The 18110-nt window shown below is 46.3% G+C and overlaps 2 protein-coding genes across 2 annotated transcripts in view; both read right to left on the reverse strand.

The window, feature by feature from the left end:
* Positions 1-10351, reverse strand: part of SMTNL1 (smoothelin like 1) — a 115701-nt gene extending 105350 nt beyond the window's left edge. Inside the window, exon 1 of the mRNA XM_078646377.1 lies at positions 10217-10351. Within this exon, the coding sequence (XP_078502503.1) occupies positions 10217-10351 (135 nt within the window). The remainder of the gene's footprint in view (positions 1-10216) is intronic.
* Positions 10352-13253: 2902 nt separating this feature from the next.
* LOC144757418 (uncharacterized) lies at positions 13254-13976 on the reverse strand. The gene has a single exon (XM_078646378.1). It carries the CDS (start codon positions 13974-13976, stop codon positions 13254-13256), a length of 723 nt encoding a protein of 240 aa, XP_078502504.1.
* Positions 13977-18110: the final 4134 nt, after the last annotated feature.

Genomic DNA, 18110 nt, shown 5'->3' on the forward strand with positions numbered 1-18110 from the left:
TCGTGGCTCACAATGGCAGCAGGAATTGTTTTGTTTTCGAGGCCGCAGCAGCGCTGAATCCGCTGTGCGGTGTATCAGAGGAACAGGCTATGAAGTCCTGAGGTGCCAAAAGAAGAGAAGAGTGAGTTTAAAAAAACACAATTTTAGTGACACAGTTTTAAAAAATTAAACGTCCCGCTCCCGGCTTCCGCCTCAGGAGGGTACGTGGTTTCTGTAGTAATGCTCGTATTCAGCGTATATATACAGGAGGGCGTGTGGCGTGGCCTCAAGTGGGCGTGTCCTCGCGGCTCGCAATGGCGGCAGGAATTGTTTTGTTTTCGAGGCCGCAGCAGCGCTGAATCCGCTGTGCGGTGTATCAGAGGAACAGGCTATAAAGTCCTGAGCTGCTAAAAGAAGAGAAGAGTGAGTTTAAAAAAACACAATTTTAGTGACACACAGTTTTAAAAAATGTAAACGTCCCACTCCCGGCTTCCGCCTCAGGAGGGTACGTGGTTTCTGTAGTAACGCTCGTATTCAGTGTATATATACAGGAGGGCGGGGGGCGTGGCCTCAAGTGGGCGTGTCCTCGTGGCTCGCAATGGCGGCAGGAATTGTTTTGTTTTCGAGGCCGCAGCAGCGCTGAATCCGCTGTGCGGTGTATCAGAGGAACAGGCTATGAAGTTCTGAGGTGCCAAAAGAAGAGAAGAGTGAGTTTAAAAAAACACAATTTTAGTGACACACAGTTTTAAAAAATTAAACGTCCCGCTCCCGGCTTCCGCCTCAGGAGGGTACGTGGTTTCTGTAGTAATGCTCGTATTCAGCGTATATATACAGGAGGGCGGGGGCGTGGCCTCAAGTGGGCGTGTCCTCGCGGCTCGCAATGGCGGCATGAATTGTTTTGTTTTCGAGGCCGCAGCAGCGCTGAATCCGCTGTGCGGTGTATCAGAGGAACAGGCTATAAAGTCCTGAGGTGCCGAAAGAAGAGAAGAGTGAGTTTAAAAAAACACAATTTTAGTGACACACAGTTTAAAAAAAATTAAACGTCCCGCTCCCGGCTTCAGCCTCAGGAGGGTACGTGGTTTCTGTAGTAACGCACGTATTCAGCGTATATATACAGGAGGGCGGGGGCGGGGGGCGTGGCCTCAAGTGGGCGTGGCCTCGTGGCTCACAATGGCAGCAGGAATTGTTTTGTTTTCGAGGCCGCAGCAGCGCTGAATCCGCTGTGCGGTGTATCAGAGGAACAGGCTATGAAGTCCTGAGGTGCCAAAAGAAGAGAAGAGTGAGTTTAAAAAAACACAATTTTAGTGACACAGTTTTAAAAAATTAAACGTCCCGCTCCCGGCTTCCGCCTCAGGAGGGTACGTGGTTTCTGTAGTAATGCTCGTATTCAGCGTATATATACAGGAGGGCGTGTGGCGTGGCCTCAAGTGGGCGTGTCCTCGCGGCTCGCAATGGCGGCAGGAATTGTTTTGTTTTCGAGGCCGCAGCAGCGCTGAATCCGCTGTGCGGTGTATCAGAGGAACAGGCTATAAAGTCCTGAGGTGCCAAAAGAAGAGAAGAGTGAGTTTAAAAAAACACAATTTTAGTGACACACAGTTTTAAAAAATTAAACGTCCCGCTCCCGGCTTCCGCCTCAGGAGGGTACGTGGTTTCTGTAGTAACGCTCGTATTCAGTGTATATATACAGGAGGGCGGGGGGCGTGGCCTCAAGTGGGCGTGTCCTCGCGGCTCGCAATGGCGGCAGGAATTGTTTTGTTTTCGAGGCCGCAGCAGCGCTGAATCCGCTGTGCGGTGTATCAGAGGAACAGGCTATGAAGTCCTGAGGTGCCAAAAGAAGAGAAGAGTGAGTTTAAAAAAACACAATTTTAGTGACACACAGTTTTAAAAAATTAAACGTCCCGCTCCCGGCTTCCGCCTCAGGAGGGTACGTGGTTTCTGTAGTAATGCTCGTATTCAGCGTATATATACAGGAGGGCCGGGGGCGTGGCCTCAAGTGGGCGTGTCCTCGCGGCTCGCAATGGCGGCAGGAATTGTTTTGTTTTCGAGGCCGCAGCAGCGCTGAATCCGCTGTGCGGTGTATCAGAGGAACAGGCTATGAAGTCCTGAGGTGCCAAAAGAAGAGAAGAGTGAGTTTAAAAAAACACAATTTTAGTGACACACAGTTTTTAAAAAATTAAACGTCCCGCTCCCGGCTTCAGCCTCAGGAGGGTACGTTTTTTCTGTAGTAACGCACGTATTCAGCGTATATATACAGGAGGGCGGGGGCGGGGGGCGTGGCCTCAAGTGGGCGTGTCCTCGCGGCACGCAATGGCGTCAGGAATTGTTTTGTTTTCGAGGCCGCAGTAGCGCTGAATCCACTGTGCGGTGTATCAGAGGAACAGGCTATGAAGTCCTGAGGTGCCAAAAGAAGAGAAGAGTGAGTTTAAAAAAAGACAATTTTAGTGACACACAGTTTTAAAAAATTAAACGTCCCGCTCCCGGCTTCCGCCTCAGGAGGGTACGTGGTTTCTGTAGTAACGCTCGTATTCAGCGTATATATACAGGAGGGCGGGGGGCGTGGCCTCAAGTGGGCGTGTCCTCGCGGCTCGCAATGGCGGCAGGAATTGTTTTGTTTTCGAGGCCGCAGCATCGCTGAATCAGCTGTGCGGTGTATCAGAGGAACAGGCTATGAAGTCCTGAGGTGCCAAAAGAAGAGAAGAGTGAGTTTAAAAAAAAACACAATTTTAGTGACGCACAGTTTTAAAAAACTTAAACGTCCCGCTCCCGGCTTCCGCCTCAGGAGGGTACGTGACCCTTACTAGACCAGACATTGAGATAGGAAAGACCCATACCGGCACATGACCCCTCGTAGACCAGACATTGAGATAGGAAAGGCCCATACCGGCACATGACCCTTACTAGACAAGACATTGAGATAGGAAAGACCCATACCGGCACATGACCCTTACTAGACAAGACATTGAGATAGGAAAGACCCATACCGGCACATGACCCTTACTAGACAAGACATTGAGATAGGAAAGGCCCATACAGGCTCATGACCCTTACTAGATAAGACATTAAGATAGGAAAGACGCATACCGGCTCATGACCCTTACTAGATAAGACATTGAGATAGGAAAGACGCATACCGGCTCATGACCCTTACTAGACCAGACATTGAGATATGAAAGACCCATACCGGCACATGACCCTTACTAGACCAGTTATTGAAATCGGAAAGATCCATACCATCACATTACCCTTACTAGCCAGTCAGTGAGATAGGAAAGACCCATACTGGCTCATGACCCTTACTAGACCAGACATTGAGATAGGAAAGACGCATACTGGCTCATGACCCTTACTTGACCAGACATTGAGATAGGAAAGACGCATACTGGCTCATGACCCTTACTAGACCAGACATTGAGATAGGAAAGACGCATACAGGCTCATGACCCTTCCTAGACCAGACATTGAGATAGGAAAGACGCATACAGGCACATGACCCTTACTAGATAAGACATTAAGATAGGAAAGACGCATACCAGCTCATGACCCTTACTAGACCAGACATTGAGATAGGAAAGACCCGTGCTGGCTCATGACCCTTACTCGATAAGACATTGAGATAGGAAAGACGCATACCGGCTCTGATCCTTACTAGACCAGACATTGAGATAGGAAAGACCCATACCGGCTCATGACCTTTACTAGACCAGACATTGAGAAAGAAAAGGCCCATACCGGCTCATGACCCTTACTAGACCAGACATTGAGATAGGAAAGGCCCATACCGGCTCATGACCCTTACTAGACTATACATTGAGATAGGAAAGGCCCATACCGGCTCATGACCCTTACTAGACTATACATTGAGATAGGAAAGGCCAATACCGGCTCATGACCCTTACTAGACCAGACATTGAGATAAGAAAGACCCATACTGGCTCATGACCCTTACTAGACCAGACATTGAGATAGGAAAGGCCCATTCCGGCTCATGACCCTTACTAGACTATACATTGAGTTAGGAAAGACCCATACCGGCTCATGACCCTTACTAGACCAGACATTGAGATAGGAAAGGCCCATACCGGCTCATGACCCTTCCTAGACCAGACATTGAGATAGGAAAGGCCCATTCCGGCTCATGACCCTTCCTAGACCAGACATTGAGATAGGAAAGGCCCATACCGGCTCATGACGCTTCCTAGACCAGACATTGAGATAGGAAAGGCCCATACCGGCTTATGACCTTCCCTAGATTAGACATTGAGATAGGAAAGGCCCATACCGGCTCATGACCCTTCCTAGACCAGACACTGAGATAGGAAAGGCCCATTCCGGCTCATGACCCTTCCTAGACCAGACATTGAGATAGGAAAGGCCCATACCGGCTCATGACCCTTACTAGACTATACATTGAGATAGGAAAGGCCCATACCGGCTCATGACCCTTACTAGACTATACATTGAGATAGGAAAGGCCCATACCGGCTCATGACCCTTACTAGACCAGACATTGAGATAGGAAAGGCCCATACTGGCTCATGACCCTTACTAGACCAGACATTGAGATAGGAAAGGCCCATACCGGCTCATGACCCTTACTAGACCAGACATTGAGATAGGAAATATTCATACCGGCTCATGACCCTTCCTAGACCAGACATTGAGATAGGAAAGGCCCATACCGGCTCATGACACTTCCAAGACCAGACATGGTGATAGGAAAGATCCATACCGGCACATGGCCCTGTCTAGACCATACATTGAGATCGGAAAGACTCATACCGGCACATGACACTTGCTAGACCAGACATTGAGATTGGAACAACCCACACCAGCTCATGACCCTTCCTAGACCAGACATTGAGATAGGAAAGGCCCATACCGGCTCATGACCCTTACTAGACTATACATTGAGATAGGAAAGGCCCATACCGGCTCATGACCCTTACTAGACTATACATTGAGATAGGAAAGGCCCATACCGGCTCATGACCCTTACTAGACTATACATTGAGATAGGAAATATTCATACCGGCTCATGACCCTTACTAGACCAGACATTGAGATAGGAAAGGCCCATACCGGCTCATGACCCTTACTAGACCTGACATTGAGATAGGAAAGGCCCATACCGGCTCATGACCCTTACTAGACCAGACATTGAGATAGGAAATATTCATACCGGCTCATGACCCTTACTAGACCAGACATTGAGATAGGAAATATTCATACCGGCTCATGACCCTTACTAGACCAGACATTGAGATAGGAAAGGCCCATACCGGCTCATGACCCTTACTAGACCTGACATTGAGATAGGAAAGGCCCATACCGGCTCATGACCCTTACTAGACCAGACATTGAGATAGGAAAGACCCATACCGGCACATGACCCCTCGTAGACCAGACATTGAGATAGGAAAGGCCCATACCGGCACATTACCCTTACTAGACAAGACATTGAGATAGGAAAGACCCATACGGGCACATGACCCTTACTAGACAAGACATTGAGATAGGAAAGACCCATACCGGCACATGACCCTTACTAGACAAGACATTGAGATAGGAAAGGCCCATACAGCCTCATGACCCTTACTAGATAAGACATTAAGATAGGAAAGACGCATACCGGCTCATGACCCTTACTAGATAAGACATTGAGATAGGAAAGACGCATACCGGCTCATGACCCTTACTAGACCAGACATTGAGATATGAAAGACCCATACCGGCACATGACCCTTACTAGACCAGTTATTGAAATCGGAAAGATCCATACCATCACATTACCCTTACCAGCCAGTCAGTGAGATAGGAAAGACCCATACTGGCTCATGACCCTTACTAGACCAGACATTGAGATAGGAAAGACGCATACTGGCTCATGACCCTTACTTGACCAGACATTGAGATAGGAAAGACGCATACTGGCTCATGACCCTTACTAGACCAGACATTGAGATAGGAAAGACGCATACAGGTTCATGACCCTTCCTAGACCAGACATTGAGATAGGAAAGACGCATACAGGCACATGACCCTTACTAGATAAGACATTAAGATAGGAAAGACGCATACCAGCTCATGACCCTTACTAGACCAGACATTGAGATAGGAAAGACCCGTGCTGGCTCATGACCCTTACTCGATAAGACATTGAGATAGGAAAGACGCATACCGGCTCTGATCCTTACTAGACCAGACATTGAGATAGGAAAGACCCATACCGGCTCATGACCCTTACTAGACCAGACATTGAGATAGGAAAGGCCCATACCGGCTCATAACCCTTACTAGACCAGACATTGAGATAGGAAAGGCCCATACCGGCTCATGACCCTTACTAGACTATACATTGAGATAGGAAAGGCCCATACCGGCTCATGACCCTTACTAGACCAGACATTGAGATTGGAACAACCCACACCAGCTCATGACCCTTCCTAGACCAGACATTGAGATAGGAAAGGCCCATACCGGCTCATGACCCTTACTAGACTATACATTGAGATAGGAAAGGCCCATACCGGCTCATGACCCTTACTAGACTATACATTGAGATAGGAAAGGCCCATACCGGCTCATGACCCTTTCTAGACCAGACATTGAGATAGGAAATATTCATACCGGCACATGACACTTCCTAGACCAGACATTGAGATAGGAAAGGCCCATACCGGCTCATGACCCTTACTAGACTATACATTGAGATAGGAAAGGCCCATACCGGCTCATGACCCTTACTAGACTATACATTGAGATAGGAAAGGCCCATACTGGCTCATGATGCTTCCTAGACCAGACATGGAGATAGGAAAGATCCATACCGGCACATGGCCCTATCTAGACCATACATTGAGATCGGAAAGACTCATACCGGCACATGACACTTCCAAGACCAGACATTGAGATAGGAAAGGCCCAATCCGGCTCATGGCCCTTACTAGACCATACATTGAGATAGGAAAGGCCCATACTGGCTTATGACCCTTACTAGACCAGACATTGAGATAGGAAATATTCATACCGGCTCATGACCCTTATTAGACCAGACATTGAGATAGGAAAGGCCCATACCGGCTCATGACCCTTACTAGACCTGACATTGAGATAGGAAAGGCCCATACCGGCTCATGACCCTTACTAGACCAGACATTGAGATAGGAAATATTCATACCGGCTCATGACCCTTACTAGACCAGACATTGAGATAGGAAATATTCATACCGGCTCATGACCCTTACTAGACCAGACATTGAGATAGGAAATATTCATACCGGCTCATGACCCTTACTAGACCAGACATTGAGATAGGAAAAGCCCAATCCGGCTCATGGCCCTTACTAGACCATACATTGAGATAGGAACAACCCATACCAGCTCATGACCCTTACTAGACCAGACATTGAGATAGGAAAGGCCCATACTGGCTCATGACCCTTACTAGGCCAGACATGGTGATAGGAAAGATCCATACCGGCACATGGCCCTATCTAGACCATACATTGAGATCGGAAAGACTCATACCGGCACATGACACTTCCTAGACCAGACATTGAGATAGGAAAGGCCCAATCCGGCTCATGGCCCTTACTAGACCAGACATTGAGATAGGAAAGACCCATTCCGGCTCATGACCCTTACTAGACCAGACATTGAGATAGGAAAGGCCCATACCGGCTCATGACCCTTACTAGACCAGACATTGAGATAGGAAAGGCCCATACCGGCGGCTCATGACCCTTCCTAGACAAGACATTGAGATAGGAAAGATCCATACCGGCACATGGCCCTATCTAGACCATACATTGAGATCGGAAAGACTCATACCGGCACATGACACTTCCAAGACCAGACATTGAGATAGGAAAGGCCCAATCCGGCTCATGGCCCTTACTAGACCATACATTGAGATAGGAACAACCCATACCAGCTCATGACCCTTACTAGACCAGACATTGAGATAGGAAAGGCCCATACCGGCTCATGACCCTTACTAGACTATACATTGAGATAGGAAAGGACCATACCGGCTCATGACCCTTACTAGACTATACATTGAGATAGGAAAGGCCCATACCGGCTCATGACCCTTACTAGGCCAGACATGGTGATAGGAAAGATCTATACCGGCACATGGCCCTATCTAGACCATACATTGAGATCGGAAAGACTCATACCGGCACATGACACTTCCTAGACCAGACATTGAGATAGGAAAGGCCCAATCCGGCTCATGGCCCTTACTAGACCAGACATTGAGATAGGAAAGACCCATTCCGGCTCATGACCCTTACTAGACCAGACATTGAGATAGGAAAGGCCCATACCGGCTCATGACCCTTACTAGACCAGACATTGAGATGGGAAAGGCCCATACCGGCTCATGACCCTTACAAGACTATACATTGAGATAGGAAAGGCCCATACCGGCTCATGACCCTTACTAGACCAGACATTGAGATAGGAAAGGCCCATACCGGCTCATGACCCTTACTAGACCAGACATTAAGATAGGAAAGGCCCATACCGGCTCATGACCCTTACTAGACTATACATTGAGATAGGAAAGGCCCATACCGGCTCATGACCCTTACTAGACTATACATTGAGATAGGAAAGGCCCATACCGGCTCATGACCCTTACTAGACCAGACATTGAGATAGGAAAGACCCATACCGGCTCATGACCCTCCCTAGACTAGACATTGAGATAGTAAAGACCCATACCGGCTCATGACCCTTCCTAGACCAGACATTGAGATAGGAAAGGCCCATTCCGGCTCATGACCCTTACTAGACTATACATTGAGTTAGGAAAGACCCATACCGGCTCATGACCCTTACTAGACCAGACATTTAGTTAGGAAAGACCCGTACCGGCTCATGACCCTTACTAGACCAGACATTGAGATAGGAAAGGCCCATACCGGCTCATGACCCTTCCTAGACAAGACATTGAGATAGTAAAGACCCATACCGGCTCATGACCCTTCCTAGACCAGACATTGAGATAGGAAAGGCCCAATCCGGCTCATGGCCCTTACTAGACCATACATTGAGATAGGAACAACCCATACCGGCTCATGACCCTTACTAGACCAGACATTGAGATAGGAACAACCCATACCGGCTCATGACCCTTACTAGACCAGACATTGAGATAGGAAAGGCCCATACCGGCTCATGACCCTTACTAGACCAGACATTGAGATAGGAAATATTCATACCGGCTCATGACCCTTACTAGACCAGACTTTGAGATAGGAAAGACCCATACCGGCTCATGACCCTTCCTAGACCAGACATTGAGATAGGAAAGGCCCATACCGGCTCATGACCCTTCCTAGACCAGACATTGAGATAGGAAAGACCCATACCGCTCATGACCCTTCCTAGACCAGACATTGAGATAGGAAAGACCCATACCGGCTCATGACCCTTCCTAAACCAGACATTGAGATAGGAAAGGCCCATACTGGCTCATGACCCTTACTAGACTAGACATGGTGATAGGAAAAGCCATACCGGCACACAACCCTCCCTAGACCAGACATGGCACTTCAGTCATCTTGATAAAATCATTAACCAATGAGGTGGCCATGATCAAGAACGATACGTTTCGCATGTCAATCAAAGAATATGATTTGATACTGATACTTTTTTTTCAAAATGTTCCAATCACCTCCCTTTTTTTCATGTCTTGAAGTCTTTCAGTAGATTTTCTGTAACTTAATTTGAGAATCTACCAGGGAATGAAGGATAGGAAAGTGAAATGTGGCACAGCTTTCCTAATCCCAGGCCTGGTGCAACAGAGCCTTCATCAGGTCGTATGGATACAGAAGAAAGAGCTGCATCACCTTCATCTAACAGGCTCCCACCTCAGATAGCAGCTTCATGAAGTGATGTCTCACATCAACACCTAGTATCACCCAAGCATCAGTTTCAAATAATTTTTAACCAAATTAATTTTGTTACAAAATATCATTTTCAGTAAACATTTTAGCTTGGACCCCAACACCAGCTTGCCATTTTCTAAAAATACAATCATATTCCCTAAATACCTTGTTTCATTTTTCGTAAACGAACTAATTTTGTCATCAAATATAAGCTTGCCACTTAATTGGACTTTGTGAGTTCATTTCCGAATATTGGTTGGAAATGCGATCCTCTTCCTATTAATATGAACAGCGGTTCATCTAACTGCTGATTTCCTTTCCTTTCCTCTCTCCTTTACTTTAGTTAACTTTTCTTCAATTGGTATGTTCGGCTTGGTGTCTGTGGACAGACCTTGTTCGTTGTAGGATTTAAGAATTGGGACCTTGAGTGTCCGTAGCAGGAACTTAGTCCGTTTTCTATTATTGTGAACCATTACGGAGGTTCACGCTCTAGCTTTTTTGCTTACCGCCAGGATTGTATAAGTTGGACTTCCGGGGCACGTTGGGGCTACTTCCGGGTCGGGGACGCCTGCTACAACGAGGGTGATTGTACCCAGGTAATCACGCCAGCCCTTCCAACTTTTCAAGCGTTATATGTAAACTAGCTGACTTAAAATTCCTTCGCGCAGTTGGATATTGATACCTAATTTTACTCCCATATTTCTTGTCTTATAGAAACTGGAAACCACACGTACCCATGTGGTATTCCGTCACGAATGTGATCTGAGAATATATATTTTGGACCCATATACTATTGTTCTTTGGATAGCACTAATGTGCATTACCTGAGCGTCCCCTATATAAAGGGCATTTGGATACTTACGGGTAAGAGACTGTCGTCGTGAGTGAAGGTGTGACTGATTTTACTGTTGGGGTCATTTATAATTGATCTGAATAGTTGTACAGATTGGGCTGTGGGGGTTAGATTTATCGTTTGCATGGATACTTGGTTGCGTTAAATGTTTGGACTTCGAATATATTGTGGGACTAATTATTTGACTCTTTGAAAATTTGAAGTGGAAATGCTTATATTGCATTTTGAGTTTTGGTGAGATTCGGTGTTTGATGAAATCGTTTACCGTGCCATTAGGTTCTATCTGTGGCTACATCCTTAAATGTGGATTACGTAATTATATCTTGACAGCATCGTTTTGTCGTCATCGCGATAATATTGGTTACCCTGCCGGGTTGGAATTATCACCGGACTTGGGGTGAGCTACTTTTACTATATATGAACATCCGCTATGAGAGTTACGTATTGCTTTCCTGACAATTTTTACCAACCAAAATTTGCGCTTTCCTTTCTCTTTCTCCTTTACTTATCTTTACCTAAACAGCCCTTAAAAGATAAAGATTCAGCCATTGAGGTATCGTTGTTAATACTCTTGTATTATGCATCACACTGATGGGAGTGGCATGCGGTTGTCTGATATCACGCCTTCATGTACAATGAGAGAATTATATAGCCTTTGGTGTTCTTAATTCGTACATTTTCGGAACGCACTCTGACATGTTTTCTAATTATATGATGAATTCTGCTGACAGATTTGGACGTAAAACATTACGATTACTAGTATGCCTTTTTATATTTTTTGTGTGAATTTTTTCACGGGTGTCTGTCCACTTTAAAAATATTTACAATAATTTATACTTGTTTTAAGTAATTGACATACAAGTTTATCCTTTTTTACATTAAGAGCTTCAATGTTTTTAACCGCGACCGTAGTAGCTGATTGCTACTCTTTCTGTTTGTATTAACCTGATACAACCACTTTCTTTTGGGTTCCTTATGACGGGTGTTATGCTTTGGAATGTGGAGAATGTACACATTCAATTTTGGTCTTTGTGACATTTTATTGTTGTTACATACTCACTATAGGCCATTCATTTTTTGTATTTTTCCAGCCCTGAAGAGTTATAGTGTCTATGATTGTATTGACCTATAACGAAACACGTGTCGGCTGGCTGTCAATTTCTATTGGTGTGAACATCTAATAAAAGAAGTGACACATCAAAATTTAAAGAATCGACGTTGGATCATTGTTTTTTCGTAAAATTACATATATGAGTACTGTACTTGTTGAAACTTAAATCTGTGTGCGCGGGACTTTGTTGTATGAGTCTTAAGTGTAAAATCCTTTTTACATTTAAAATTGAGGGGTTTTGTGTAGGGTCTCCCCCCCCTGCTTGCACCAGTGACTACTGTTTGTTTTCCAAAATTTGAATATATACGCAAATTCTGATTGAGCGCCATTACTTCCCGCATACTTAATACCCTCTTGCTGTTGTTTATAACTTAATTGGACTATACCTGTCCCAAAATAAATGAATCTGCTTCTTCATACCACCTTTAATTTTTATTCCCAGGTGTGAGTGTTCCATTCGCCAGTCATGGCTGTGATAGTCCGCAGGCATCCTCCATATACCTCACACATACCTCAAGCCTCACACATATGCCTCAAGTATTCCAAAATTACCTCATGCGTTCGCCATATGCCTCACGCACCCCCATATGCCTCGTGCATCCCCCATATGCATCAAGTATCCCCATATGGTTCAGGCACCCTCCATGTACCTTAAAAAATCCCCTTATGCCACAAACTTCCCCAATATACCTTAAGCATCCACCATAAGCCTCAAGCACCCCATATGCCTCACGCACCCGTCATATGGTTCAGGCATCCCCTATGTGTCTTAAAAATCCCCTATATGCCTCAAGAATCCCCTGTATGCCACTAACTTCCCCCATATGCCTCAGGCATCCCCAATATACCTTAAGCATCCCACATATGCCCCAAGCATCCCTCGTATGCCTCAAGCATCCGTGGTATACCTCAAGGATTCTCAATATGCCTCATGCAATCCTCATATGCCTCAAACATCTCTGCTATACCTCAAGCATCCCCAGATGACTCAGGCAGCCTCTATATGGTTCAAGCATACCCAATATACCTTACACATCCCTAATATATCTCAAGCATTCCCTATATGCCTCAAGCATTCCTGCATGACTCAGACGAACACCCATATGCCTCAAGCTCCCCCATATGCCTCAGGCATCCCTTATACGCCAGTCTACAGCTGACACAGAGATAGAAAGGGCCCGATTCACAGAATGAACTTGAGACTCAATCCTAAACTTACTACTATTTTGGTATTCACAGAAGTTAGGATTTTGTCTTCAGTTAGTCTTAAAACAGACTTAAGACAAAATCCTAACTTCTGTGAATACCAAAATAGTAGTAAGTTTAGGATTGAGTCTTAAGTTCATTCTGTGAATCGGGCCCTTTCTATCTCTGTGTGACCTGGTGCTCCAACGTCATCATATGCTCTATGTCATTCTTTACAGGTGAATATGAACACAGATGCACACTCATGTTTACCATGTTTAGAAAACATCCTTACCTCCACGGCTTGAGCGCTGCTTTTGATGTCTGCATGTTTCTGTTCCTCTCCAACCTCCACCTCTTCGGTGGCCTCCTCCTCCACTCCTGATACCCCTCCAAGGAGTGTGCTGTCACTCTCCTTTTCGTCTGTCTCTTGTTCCTTCTCCTTCTCTCCCGTCTCTGCTCCTTCGCTCCCTTTGGGGTCCGGGGTTGTCGCTTGCGGCTCTGTGACCCCTTGGGTCCCCTTGGGCTCTTCTTTCACCGTGTCCTTGTCTTTGGCTTCAGATGTCCCCTGTGGGGTTGTGTCACAGTGGTCAGTTCCAGGAGGATCTTCTTGACTAATGTCTGTGGGATCAGCTCCTGTGGTATCCTGTGGACTTCTGTCTCCTTGAGCCCCAAGTGCCTTCTCCTTGAGATCGTCTCCAGTCAACTTCTGAGTCGTGTCCCTGTTTTCAGACCTTGGGGTCTCTTCTTGACTCGTGTCTGTGAGAAGACCTCCCAGGGTCTTCTCCGTATCCGCGTCTCCTTCGGTCTTCGGAGTATTCATGTGGTCGACTCCAGTCGGCTCCTCTATACGGTCGCTGTGACCATCTCCCAGCGTCCCATCAGCGTTTAAAAGAGACTTATCATCAGACAGCTTCGAGGGCGAGGTGGTCGCGGAGGGCTGATCCATGCCTAGGTTGGGAGAGGAGAAAATGAGAAACATGGTTTAATGTTCAGAGACCTGCAGACCTCACCGCTCTGGGGTCCCATCTACCTACTTTATAATTGGGGGTGTACCTACAGCACCAGTGCCAATGGTTGGGCATCAGGGCATAAGGAGAGGTTGAAGTCCCACCCAACCTCCTCCTCTGTGCCCCCTCATCTTATTCTGAGACAGGGGAGGCGGCAGAGGTCATGACCTCCCAGCATGCAGTGGACCGGGCACCAATAGATACCATAGTAACCTGTCCCGAAAAGGAAGGGAAGCGCCCTATGCTAATGGTAAAAAAGAAAACTGCAGACCATTGTTGACCCATAATGTCTAGTATCGATGAATGGTTCCCAACTCAATCAGTGATGAATGGTGTAAGAAATTGGATTATTTGGGGGGGCAAGGGGTAGAGTGACTACCCACTTCAAGGAAAAATCACAACCTTTGTCCAGTTGAACCCTGAAAGTCGCCAAATCAACCTAAGCTCAACCTCCTGGTAGGTATGGCAGAGGGCAGACAGGCTCAACTGAAGGCTCTGTGTAAATAATGTATGCAGTAACAAAACAGTAATAAAGTCAAAATGCAAAGAATAAAAATCCCAAATAACATTGGAAACATCTTTGATAAAGAAAATGACACCAAAATTACAAAAATCCAACAAGGGGAGACAGAGATATGTTTTTTAAAGTTTTAAGTAGGAATAGCGCCAAGAAGCATAAAGTGCCAATGATAGGGAATAGTCATGGTACTCTGGGACCTAGGGGCAATATCACACTGACTGCGATGAGGCCCCCAGAGCAGCAGGGGAGGCACTTAAAGACCCTCAGGGTGTCAGACAGAGGCCAGACAGCTGAGTCCAGTCCCGGTCCAGCTGCCACTGGTCAGCTGGGCAGTTACAGGAAAAGATCTCTTGTAATCTGTTGTGTTTTCCCTTGGAACAGCCAGCCTTGCCACAGTGAGAATAGTTTGAGGGCTTTTTCACTGTGAGGAGATGTGTAACATTAAACCTTTACCTGTCCTCCTGTTAAATATCACGCACCTGCCTTATGGGCAATAAAGCCTACATAGGAAGGTTTTGACCTGTCTGAAGGTGTTATTCTGACAGGTCGAGCAGTCAGGATGCATGTTTAGACTGTGACTGTAGTGGGTGGGATACCGGGTGCTGCAGTCACAGATGTATGCCGTTACAACGCACACTTTTACAACGCATACCTTTACAGCGCATTTTGTACAACGCAACATCTATTACAACTCATTCCATTACAACGAAAATTTAAAAACTACATTTACCACGCATTCCATTACAATGCATAATACCTTTACAACGCATACCATTACAACGCATAAAATTAAAATTGCATGTTTGGTAAGTATTGGATAGTGTAGGGGTAAAAATTACTATTCTAACTCCAGGGGGTGCAACAGTAGGGTAAGTGTAGGATAGTGTAGGGGTAATAATTACTATTCTAACTCCAGGGGGTGGAACAGTAGGGTAAGTGTTGGATGGTAATGTTATGGGTTGTAATGGTATGCGTTGTAATGACTGCGTTGTAATGACATGCGGTGTAGTGGTATGCGTGGTAGTGTCATGCGTTGTAATGGTTGCGTTGTAATGGCATGCTATGTAATGGATGTTGCGTTGTAAAAGTTTCGTTGTAATGGTAGTGCGTTGTAAAGTTGCGTTGTAAAGGTTGTTTCCTGCAGTCACTAGTGGCATTTAAATTACAGGCCCTGGGAACCATTTCTGCCATGCGCTGGGGATTTGCAGGGACATTAAATATGCCGATCAGGGGTGTGCCAATCTTATTATGTTTAGAGGGGGAGCACAGGCACTTTACCACTGGTTATCAAGGGGAAAGAGTGCAGAGTCCCACAGCCAACAAAGAAAGTCAATGCAAAAATCCAGGGGTGCGCCCCGCAGAGGAGGGTCAATCAATTAATCAGGGGTTTATAAAGCGTACTACTCACCCATGAGGGTCTCAAGGCGCCGGGGGGGTTGTGGGGGACCCCCAAGGGTCAACCCTCCTACAAAGCTCTCCCCCAGCAGAGGGTGGGGAGAACCACCCAATCCCCATGGGAGTTCTCATCACTAAGGCGGAAAGACCCGGAAAGACCATCGTCGTTGATGTGGTCAGTCCCAGGGCGATGTTCCACCGTAAAGTCCATATTCTGGGGCAGATGTTGTCCTCTCCACTGGACATCGGTACTGTTAGCGGGACAGTGGCAACACTTTCTGTAGGAAGGGGATATTTAGGGACCAAGTGTGTCCTTTGAGGCTGGGTGGAACCTGCCCCATCGATTCACCCCTCAGTTCTTCCGCCTCATGTAGAGGTGCGGGAACGTCCGTGTTTCTGGGTCAGGGCTGGCTCTACAGCCGGAAGCAGCATTAGGGTGGGTCTCTGAAATCATGTCCACTGTGTGTTGTTGTTTCTCTGGTAGGTAAAGACCCTCAACGTCACTTTTCCCATGGTCCCTCAAACTAAATGTAAATCTTTTTTTAAGGAAAGTTTCTGGTGGGGCCCCCAAGCTCTTGAAGAAATGACCGTTTCACATCTGAGGGGGGACACTTTCCATAACCCCTTTGAACTCGTTTTAACCTTTATGATTTTGTCATATTTATGTTCACAAAAACACCATTGGCCAGATGTACAAAGCTTATTTGAGTTCGCAAATGGGCTAATGCACAGACCCAGTCTTGACCCTGTGCCTCATGGGAACAGTCCAGCCCGAACTACCAAGCCATGTCTTCCCTGAACTGGAAACAAGCATCCTGGGACTGGTTTCTGGCTATCAGCCGTCATCAGCCTGGATAGCTTGACTCCAGTGGTGTGGAGAGCCTGGGACTCACGTCTGAGCATACACAGCCCACTCGGGGTGAAAATTGCAAAAACAACAGGTGATGGACAGAATGCAGAACATAGTCATACATTCACCCCAGTACAGAGATCTGGGCCTAAATCCATAGTTTTTTTGCACTCCACACCACCCCAGGTCAGACATGGCCATATGCAAATCAGCCTTGACCCTGTGCCTCATGGGAACAGTCCAGCCCGAACTACCAAGCCATACCTGCCCTGGACCGGAAACAAGCTTCCGAGGATCGGTTTCTGGCATTACAGCCTTCATCAGCCTGGATAGCTTGACTCCAGTGGTGTGAAGAGCATGAGACTCACGTCTGAGCATCCCCAGCCCACTCGGGGTGACAATGGCAAAAACAACAATTGATGGACGGAATGTTGCACAATGGCAAAACATTCACCCCAGTACAGAGATCTGGGTTTAATCCATCGTTATTTTGCTCACCAGGCACAGGGTCAAGGCTGATTTGCATATGGCCATGTCTGAATTGGGGTGGCTTGGTGAGCAAAATAACGATGGATTAAACCCAGAACTGTGACTGGGGTGAATGTTTTGCCATTGTGCAACATTCCGTCCATCATCTTGTTTGTTTTGATAGTAATTATGTGGCATTGAGTGTACTGGAATTTAGGTGGAGTGCCATTATGTGGCATGGAGTGTAATTATGTGGAGTTGTATTGTTTGTTGTGCAATAGCATGCAGTGGGGTTGAATTATGTGGTGTGCTGGTAAATTTTGTGGCATGATGTGGCATTCTGAAATGTGCATTACATGTATGTGGCATGTAGTGGGATTGTGTTGTGTAGTGGAATTATGGTTTTTTTTGTGGATTTATGTGGTATGGAGTGGAAATGTGTAGAGTTGAATTGAGTGGCGTAGAACTTGAGCAACCAATACATACTGTGACAGTGTGACACAGGGACACACGGCAGATGGAGGAAGTGGGCGTGTCTATCAGCCTTTGGCTTGTGACATGGAACTGTGCATGTCAATAGCCTTCTTGTCCTTATGCCGCCAAGGATTAAGATCTAAATTGCGCTTTACATTTCTCACGGGTCCTAAAATGTAGCAGACAAAATTCTTAAGCATCTGGGTTCACAAGCAGGAGGAGGGTGGGCCCTGCATACATTGAAACTGCACAAAAAAATGTAGGGGCTGCCAAGACATGGCTGGAATGAAAATCACACCCAGGAACCATGGGCCCGATTCACAGAATGAATTTAAGACTCAATCCTAAACTTACTACTTTTGGCAT

This window comes from Lissotriton helveticus, chromosome 1_1 (genome assembly GCF_964261635.1).
Source record: "Lissotriton helveticus chromosome 1_1, aLisHel1.1, whole genome shotgun sequence".
NCBI lineage: Eukaryota > Metazoa > Chordata > Amphibia > Caudata > Salamandridae > Lissotriton > Lissotriton helveticus.

Coding starts and splice junctions, on each gene's coding strand:
- LOC144757418 (XM_078646378.1), bottom strand. CDS start 13,976: ATGGATCAGCCCTCCGCGACCACCTCGCCCTCGAAGCTGTCTGATGAT.